This window comes from Rhinopithecus bieti, unplaced genomic scaffold (assembly GCF_001698545.2).
Source record: "Rhinopithecus bieti isolate Rb0 unplaced genomic scaffold, ASM169854v2 scaffold_865, whole genome shotgun sequence".
Lineage (NCBI taxonomy): Eukaryota > Metazoa > Chordata > Mammalia > Primates > Cercopithecidae > Rhinopithecus > Rhinopithecus bieti.
The window spans coordinates 1,949,853-1,960,009 of NW_016803288.1; the positions used below are offsets into that span (position 1 = coordinate 1,949,853).

Consider the following 10,157-nt stretch of genomic DNA (forward strand, 5'->3'; position numbering starts at 1 on the left):
TTTTTTTTTTTTTTTTTTTTTTTTACTAAATCTGGCTCTTCCACCAAGTTTTATGACCTTGAGCAAATACATTTCCTTCTCTGAGCCTCATTTTCCTAATCTGTAAAATAAGAGTTTTTATTTTACCTGGAGTCCTAGGCAGTATCCTAGGATTCTGTGCCTCAAATGCATGGATTCAAATCTGGTTTCCTTTTCCACAATGTATGTGCTACTAAGGCAAGAGCAACTATATGTTATTGGGAAAGCCCTTTTCTGCCAAAGCAAATTGGCGGGCAGACCAACCGCTCAGGAAAAACAATTAGTCAACCAGTGTGGTTCAGTGTCCATGGGATCCAGGAGCCAGAAAGCTTACTCGGATCACAGGATTAATATTCTCCTGGAACATGCTTCTTCTGAATAATTAGAATCATCATCATTAAAAGCTATTGAGTGTTCATCACACCTCAGACACAATTCAAAGTGTATTATCTGTATTAGGTCCTTTAAGCTTTGCAATGACCCCATGAAATCAGTTCCATTGTCCGTGCTTTACAGAGGAGGAAATTCGAGCTGGAAAGGTGAACTAATGTGCCCAAGGTCACACAGAGCCTGCAAGTGACAGAACCAAGACTCTAACCCAGATGTTCTGATTGAAGCAGCATGCTCCAAACTATAGTATCAGACCCCCACCCAGGCCCCTAACTATAGTGTTACACCCTCACCTCAGGCCCCTAACTTTAAGGTAAGACCCCCACTCCACACTCCTAATTAGAGTGTGGGACCTCCACCCCATGTTCTTAACCCTAGTGTTATACCCCAACTCCTGAAACGAGTACTTAGGTGTATATAATATAAAGATTTTCATCACTGTTGTTATTAGTAATGGCTACCTGATTATTGCAATAGTCACTGAGAAGTTAAACACCTAAGGAATAGATGGCAGTAGCAAGGATTCTTGTTACCTTCCCCAAATCCCGTTGTCCACACCCTTTTGTGATTCCCGGACCGACCTACAACTGCTCCCGTATGTGGCTTTTTGCCTGAAGACTTCCCCAGCCCTCTCAGCCCACATTGTGGCCGGCCAAAAGCACTGCTCAAAGTGTAGCACTCAATCAGTGACTGATGGGACATGGTGGATAGATAACCCAGCCCTCTTATCCCTCAGATTGGGTAACTCTGAGATGTGTTTTCCACAGTTTCTCAAGGGTCTCAGTTGGGTTAAGATGTGGCTGCCCATGGTGGTGCTGCTAATAACATACCCCTTATCTACCTCCTTCACTTCCCTGCACTCTTCCCTGCATTTCCTGGGATCAACTGGCACATAAACTCCTTCTCAGGGTCTGCTTCTGGGGCAATCCAGAATAGGATACTCAAACAAGATAGCAAAGAAGACTCTAATAAGATAACAAGATGAGTGGACCCACATACATAATTATTTGGGGCTAATTTTCAAAGTTTAAGCTATATTGGACTGTTGGGCAACATATATTGAGTACTGTGATATGAAGAGGACCCTATACAAGCACATTGGATACAGACATGACACCTTCCCCATCTTTCTGTTCTTTTGAAATGAGAGGTGCCGTCAAAAGGACATGGTCAGAAGACCTAACTTCATGTCCTATCTCTTCCAGTCACAAGCAGGACTAGTAGTTGGGCAAGGCCCTCTATTTCCTGAAATTTCAGTTTCCTCATCTGTAATTACAATTTATAATTCATAGTTTGGTCATGAAGAAAGATTTGATGAGATAAGGTGTGCCAAGTATTTTTATGAATAAAAATGTCCACAAAAGTAAAAGTCCCAAACACAGAATTTTAGAGAAGGCACTCTCTTGGCAAAATCCTTTATAAGAAGGGATTGTTTTTACCTGCTCTTTAATTTTGAAGCATATAATTTTCAGATGAGCAGCACCTACACACCTACCACAAGAAATACCAATAACTTACCTTTGAAAAGCTAATAATCAAGGGATTTTAGGTAAATATGGTCATAGACTTGTTACAGAAACTTCTTCCTGCAAATACCTAAGAAAATGAGCAGGAAAAGAGTCATTAAAAAACAATGACAATACCAACAAAGCAAACCTTCACGCAGATTGAAAAAAAAAAAAAGGCCAGCAGTAACCAAACAAAGAAATATGTCACATACCTAGAAAAACTTGCAGCCAATAAAGGATAGTTCTAGCATAGGAGATTCTGTCTCCACTCTTTAGAAAATAGCACTGACTAGAGAAGGAGATTTTATAAACTCTAAGAACTCTCGCTACCACCTTGATTTTATGGGGGAGACAGAGTGAGCAGATGAGTCAGCAATTGCAGAGAAAGATCAAGAAGATACCTTCCCCCCAAACAGCCCTCTCAAAGGGTCCTGAGGATTGCAACTTCCTAAGACTATGTCCTAATTTGAGGAAACCAGTTAAAGGCCACTGGAGTAGAATATGCCCCTGACCACATGGAATGGGTTCCGGTGTATGTCACTTTACAAGATCTAAGAAGAGAGAGAGAAGAACCCAGATCCTCCATAAAGGGCTGCTGACAGCCCTAATCAATTTTTCTACTCACCCCGCCCCTGCCACATTTTCCCACAATTTATTGAAAACTTACTGAAAGATAGTACTCAGATCTCAAACCGTGGTGTGAAAGCCAAGATAAACTAGAAGATAAAAAGGCAAGGTGTCAAAGATGGGTCTTCCACCATATCACAGGAGGTGGAAATCTGGACAACGTTGCTCACTCCAATAAGGATAAGAGAAATGGAGGACAATGCACAGGGAAAGAGCCAACCTGGGAAACTAGGACAAAGAAGAAAGGAAAGAAAGGGAGAGAAGAGGGAAAAGAGAGATTTCCCAGAGCATACAATATCTATGCAGAAAACAAGAGAACAAAGTCACTCAAGAGATGGCCAATAGGAAAGGGAAACAAAGCTGATCCAACACAAGGATAATTGGTGTCTCTGAAGCAAAGAATCCAACATGTAGAAAATAAGACATTTTCAAAGGTATAACATAAGAAGTAAAAGAAGAGTGGATCTGCAGCTCAAAGGGATATGCTATGTTCTACAAAAAAAAAATCAACACCAGTAATATAGTTTGGTTCTGTGTCCCCAACCAAATCTCATCTCGAATTGTAATCCCCACATGTCAGGGGAGGGACTTGGTGGGAGGTGATTGAATCATGGGAGTGGTTCCACCATGCTGTTCTTGTGATAGAAAGGGAGTTCTCACAAGATCTGATGGTTTCAAAGTGGAAGTTTCCCCTGCTCTCTCTCCCTCTCTCTTTGTCCTCCTTTGACGTGGTAGGATGTATCTTTCTTTCCTTTGCCTTCCTCCATGATTGTAAGTTTCCTGAGGCCTCCCCAGCCATTCAGAACTCTGGGTCAATTAAATCTTTATTCTTTATAAATGACTCAGTGTCAGATATGTCTTTATAGCAGTGTGAAAATGGACTAATACAACCAAAAACATCATAGTTAAGCTAATGAATTTCAAAGATGAACAATTTCCTCAGGGCTCTGGGTAGAAAAGACAAACACCTAAAAGACAAATATCCCAAGTAGTCCCAATCTTCTTCACAGAACATTTAACATCAAAGCTAAATACCAAAATACAAGTGGAGATCATCTCTAGGTGGAATGCTTAGGCGTAATTTTGTTTCCTTTTATACTTTGTCATGTTGCATGCTTTTAAAATTATTTTACATGAGCAAATATTATTTGTGAAAATCAGAAAAAAACAATAACACTATTTTCATTTTGAAAAACAAAATAAAAATAAAAGAAGACCTGCTTGAAATTCATTCTGTTTCTTTATCAAGCCCCATTCTTTCTCATTTTACCTTGGATTGGAAGAAAGAGACCTTGAGAGACTCTTAGGAAATCAGGCCACCAATGCCTTCAGTAAGAGAGACAAATGAATTGCAGGGTTTGGGAGAGCATTCAGACAAAGTATGAAGATAGCTAAGTTCTTTTCAAGTATTTTAAGTTTTGTTAGTGTCTTAGACTTGCTTGGGGTGCAAGGGAGTAATTAAAACTCATGCTGTGGAGTTACCCAGAGTAACTGAGTTTGCAGCCTACTGGTGATGTGCTCTTGAAAAAATTACTTAACTTCCACAAGCCTCAGTTTCTTTATATATTAAATGGAAAAATAATAGCAGTAACTATCATATCATAGTGATAATTCAATGAAATAATATATAGTATCTTTTTAAACTTTTATTTTTAAGGTCAGGGGTACATGTGCAGGTTTGTTACATAGGTAAATGGGTTTCATAAGGGTTTGTTATGCAGATTATTTCATCACCCAGGTACCAAGCCTAGTACCCACTTTTATTAATATTTTTCCTGATCGTCTCTGTTCTCCCACCCTCCAAAAGGCCCCAATGTGTGTTATTCCCCTCTATGTGTCCATTCATTCTCATCATTTAGCTCCCACTTATAAGTGAGAAAATGTAATATTTGGTTTTCTGTTCCTGCATTTAGTTTGCTAAGGATAATGGCCTCCAGCTCCATCCAGATCCCTGCAAAGGACATGATCTCATTCTTTTTTATGGCTGTATAATATTCCATGGTATATATGTACCACATTTTCTTTATCCAGTCTATCATTGATGGGCATCTAGGTTGATTCCATGTCTTTCCTATTGTGAATAATGCTGCAATGAACATACATATGCATGTATCTTTGTATTTGTATTCTTTTGGGTATATACCCAGTAACGGGATTGCTGGGTCAAATAGTAGTTCTGTCTTTAGGTCTTTGAGGAATGGCCACACTGTCTTCCATAATGGTTGAACTAATTTACACTCCCACCAACAATGTATAAATGTTCCTTTTTCTCCACAACCCTGTCAGTATCTGTTATTTTTTGAGTTTTTAATAATAGGTATTATGACTGTTGTGAGATGGTATCTCATTGTGGTTTTGATTTACATTTCTCTAATGATCAGTGATATTGAGCTTTTCTTCATATGTTTTTTGATCACATGTACATCATCTTTAGAAAAGTGTTCATGTCCTTTGCCTGCTTTTTAATGGGTTTTATTCTTGTAAATTTGTTTAAGTTTCATATAGATGCTGGATCTTTGTCAGATTCGTAGTTTGCAAAAATTTTCTCCCATTCTATAGGTTGTCTGTTTACTTTGTTGATCATTTCTTTTGTTGTGCAAAAGCTCTTTAGTTTAATTAGATCCCATTTGTCAATTTTTGCTTTGTTGCAATTGCTTTTCATGTTCTTATCATGAAATCTTTGCCTGTGCCTATTTGCCGAATGGTATTGCCTAGGTTGTCTTCCAGGGATTTTATAGTTTTGGGTTTTGCAGTTAAGTATTTAATCCATCTTGAGTGTATTTTTGTATATAGTGTAAGGGGGGAGTCCAGTTTCAATCTTCTGCAAATGGCTAGCCATTTATCCCAACAACATTTATTGAATAGAGTCCTGTCCCCACTGCTTGTTTTTGTCAGGTGTGTCAAAGATCAGATAGTTGTAGGTGCACAGTCTTATTTCTGGGTTCTCTATCTGGTTCCATTGGTCTATGTATCTGTTCTTATACCAGTACCATGCTGTTTTGGTTACTATAACTCTGTAATATAGTTTTAAGTCAGGTAGTGTGATACCCCCAGCTTTCTTCTTTTTGCTTAGCATTGTCTTGGCTATTTGGGCTCTTTTTTGGTTCCATATGAATTTTAAAATAGTTTTTTTCTGGTTCTGTGAAGAATGTCAATGGTAGTTTAATGGAAATAGCATTGAGTTCATAAATTGCTGTGGGCAGTAGGGCCATTTTAACAATATTAAATCTTCTTATCAATGAGCATGAAATGTTTTTCCATTTGTTTGTGCCATCTCTGATTTCTTTGAGCAGTGGTTTGTAGTTCTCCTTGTAGAGACCTTGTAAAGTGCTCTTCATAATGCCTGTCACAGTTCTCATCATCATCTTCACCAGCAGCTGCGGAAGCACCATCATCATCATCACTACCGTCATCATCTTCTTCATCACCATCACTTCTTGCTAAGAAACCTTGCATATATCACTCTTCTTCTCTAAGCTTCAGCTAACTCATCATAAAATGGGGGATATAATGCAGAGGAGTCTTGATTATTATTATTATTATTATGGTATCTAACACCTATGGAGTGCCCTTTGTGTGCAATACTTATACTAACTGTTTGCATTTTGTAGTTCATTTCATGCTCACAAATACCCCCAGTAGTAAGCTCCTACTATCATCAATTTACAGGTGAGAGAATTCAATTCTAGAAAGATTTAGATGAGGCAGCACTTAAACCTGTTCTTACTAACACCAAAGCTCAACCTCTAGTCCACTGTGCTTTACCACCTTCTCTGGTTGTGAAGATCAAGGGAAATAACGGGAATGAAAACACCTGTGCACGATGGCGCTGTGCAGGCTCCTCATGGTTGCTTAGGGCTTGGTCTGAAGGCCTAGTGAAAGAGAGGATCTGATATCAATGTACCATGAATTCCCTGGCATCCTAATCATTTGTTCTTTCATCAGTCCTGTGCAAACACTTACAGAGCACCTGGTGTGTGTTCAGCACTGTGCTAGGAACAGGAACCTTAACCAAAGAACAAGTCATGGCCTTAAACCCTGAAGAAACAAAGAGATGTACTGGGAGGCAATTTGTCAGTGTTCTACTGCATTGTACATTGATGTACCACATTCCATCGTACCAGCATCAGAAGTACTGAGTTATCCACAGGTGCTTCCAGAAGCACACCTGGGAAAGTCACAGAAAGCAAAACACCATCACCTAACCCTGTTCAGGTTTCAGGATTGCTGTAAACTGATTCCCAGTGGTGTTAGCTGCAGGACCAACTGAGTGTGTGACACAAACACTTTCTGACAGTGAAATATTCTGCAGAACCAAAGGCTGGTTTCATTACATTTCAGTGTGTAACCATTGTTCTCACACAGTTCAATAGATACCTTTAAGATATAGAGTCTAATATTTTTGTAGTGAACAGCATATCAAATCTTATCAAAATCAACTTTTGAGCATTTAACTTATGTAAGTAAATATTGATGGAGTATCTACTCTGTGGGAAATGCCAGGCAAATGGAGATAGTGCCTGCTCAGGGGGGCTCACAGCATAGTGGGAGGTGAGGGGACGGTCCACTCCAAGTCATTTTTGATTTGATGGAGTGCAAGCCTTGCTGGCAACATAGCAGAGTGATAACGGTGAAAGGTCTGGAGAGATTCAGACTTGAGTTGGCCCTGGCTTTGTGTCTTTGTCACCCTGGGTTACTTGGTTGGGTCAGCTTGCTAAGTGATTGTGTGTGTGCAATGCTTACCTTGAAAGCTTTACCTTGATGGGGCAATTGTCTCTGAATTCAGTCCCTTCCTTTAATCTCACCTGCCATTATCTGAGCCCTCCTAAACAACCATTGCCTCCTTCCCGGACTGCCCCGACAGCCCCCTGCATCCACTCCTACACCCTCCAGGCTTTTCTTCAAACAGCAGTGACCTCTGTGAAATGCAAATTGATCACCTCAACTGCTGCCTAGTAGCCCAAAGTAGTTTTCTTCAACTGCAAATCCCTCTCCATGATCTACAAGAGGCTGCTTCATTGCCCCTGCTCACATTTGCTACCTCACCCCATTCCTCTGCCTCCTTCAGGAGTCTGGACAGATTGGCCCCTATTGTAGACCTTGGCCCAATCCTTTTGCCTGTAGAACCTCTGCCAGCCCCTTTCTCCACCCAGCATGATCTTCTGCAGATCTTCAGGAGCCACCTCTCCTTCTTCAATCCACATCTCCACCATCTCCTCCGCAGGGCATCCTTCTCCACCCAGTATCAAAATAGACAGTGCATCGCCTCCAGAATGCTTATCACATTTTGTATTTATATTTATTTGTTCATTTGCTCACTCCCCTTTTTTATTTTTATTTTTTTATTTCCATAGGTTTTTTTGGCGGGGTGGGGGGAACAGGTGGTGTTTGGTTACATGAATAAGTTCTTTAGTGGCAATTTCTGAGATTTTGATGCACCCATCACCCAAGCAGTATACATTCACCCAATTTGTAGTGTTTTATACCTCAGGCTGGTATGCAATATGCATGATCTGGGCTCACTGCAACCTCCACCTTCAGGGTTCAAACGATTCTCCTGCCTCAGCCTCCCGAGTAGCTGGGATTACAAGCATGCACCACCATGCCCAGCTAATTTTTGTATTCTTAGTAGAGACGGGGTTTCACCATGTTAGTCAGGCTGGTCTCAAACTCCTGACCTCATGTAATCCACCGGCCTCTGCCTCCCAAAGTGCTGGGATGACAGGCGTGAACCACCGTGCCTGGCCCCAGTTGTATCATTCTTATGCCTTTGCATCCTTGTAGCTTAGCTCTCACTTACGAGTGAGAACATATGAGGTTTGGTTTTCCATTCCTGGGCTCACTACCATTTTAATGAACAAATCATCCCAGCAGACAAGGGTTCCCCATGAAAGCAAGGACATGCTGCTTTTGACCTCAACGTTGGAACAGTCCCAGCACATAAATAATTGTTGGATGTTGACACAATGAATGGCTCCATCCTAGTAATTTCCAAATTGTGTTCATTGTCTCTCTAGAGTTTGGTAAAAGTCCCTGAGGGATTTCCTGTCCATTGTCCACTCTGTCTTGTCTGAGAAACACCCAGGTGTAGATCTTATTGGCAGAGTGGTGACTCCAGTTGGAGATGGGGAGGTTCAAGTGGGATCCCAGCAGTTATGCTGAGCCCCAGGTCCTGGTCTGGGCAAAGGGTGCGATCGCTGGTCTTACTGAACAGGATATGGAGGAATAGAAGGGTATAGACCTCAGACCACATGTGAGTTTGGAAATGTGTGGCGGGGGCAGCTTGGGTTGTGGTGGTGACTGGAGGCTCTCCTGGCATCAGAAAGTAAAGGTTAATAAATGCCCTGCAATTGCACAGGACAGTCTCTCAAAATAAAGACTTGTCCCACCCCAATGTCAATGATGTCTGCACTAACACTAAGTCACCAGGGCGACTCAGAAACTGGGGCTCACTACACATCCAGTCAAGTGGCAGGGACGGGGCTTTAAAGTGTGGCAGATGGAGATGGATGCTGGAGGCATGACCTCCTCAGATTGATTAATTCCATGTCCTGGCTCACACATTGCAGGTGGCATCCCATTCATCTTGACTGGTGAGTTCTTCTAGCAATCTCAGCGGCCAGCTGCCTCCATCATCTCAGGCACCGTCAACTGGCTCTCCAACTTTGCTGTTGGGCTCCTCTTCCCATTCATTCAGGTATGACTGAAAAGGAGTCTTTTGCCCATGGGGTTCCCTTTGATTCTGCAGCCCTTGAGGGGTGATTCATAGAGCAGAGGTTGATCTCTCTCCTTTCAACTGGAAACTCATGCTATTTTCCTAAGGAAGGAAGAAACTATGCTTCAGGCAGCATGATGCCTGCAGCTTTGTTCTTTTGGCTTAGGACTATACTACAAGGCTACAGTAACCAAACAAAACAGCATGGTACTGGTATCAAAACAGACATATAGACCAATGGAATAGAACAGAGCCCTCAGAAATGATACCACACATCTACAACCATCTGATCTTTGACAAACCTGACAAAAACAAGAAATGGGGAAAGGATTCCCTATTTAATAAAGGGTCCTGGGAAAACTGGCTAGCCATATGTAGAAAGCTGAAACTGGATCCCTTCCTTATACCTTATACAAAAATTAATTCAAGATGTATTAAAGAGTTAAATATCAGACCTAAAACCATAAAAACCCCAGAAGAAAACCTAGGCAATACCATTCAGGACATAGGCATGGGCAGGGACTTCATGTCTAAAATACCAAAAGCAATGGCAACAGAAGCCCAAATTGAGAAATGGGCTCTAATTAAACTAAAGAGCTTCTGCACAGCAAAAGAAACTACCATCAGCGTGAACAGGCAACCTACAGAATGGGAGAAAATTTTTGCAATCTACCCATCTGACAAAGGGCTAATATCCAGAATCTACAAAGAACTTAAACAAATTTACAAGAAAAAATCAAACAAACCCATCAAAAAGTGGGCAAAGGAAATGAACAGACACTTCTCAAAAGAAGACATTTACAGCCAACAGACACATGAAAAAACGCTCATCATCACTGGCCATCAGAGAAATGCAAATCAAAACCACAATGAGATACCATCTCACACCAGTTAGAATG

General features: G+C 41.1%; 1 protein-coding gene across 1 annotated transcript in view; it reads left to right on the top strand.

Moving 5' to 3' along the window:
• The window catches only part of SLC2A9 (solute carrier family 2 member 9), a 183,988-nt gene that overhangs the window by 163,040 nt on the left and 10,791 nt on the right, over nucleotides 1–10,157 (top strand). Inside the window, 1 exon segment of the mRNA XM_017871794.1 lies at nucleotides 9,113–9,240. Within this exon segment, the coding sequence (XP_017727283.1) occupies nucleotides 9,113–9,240 (128 nt within the window).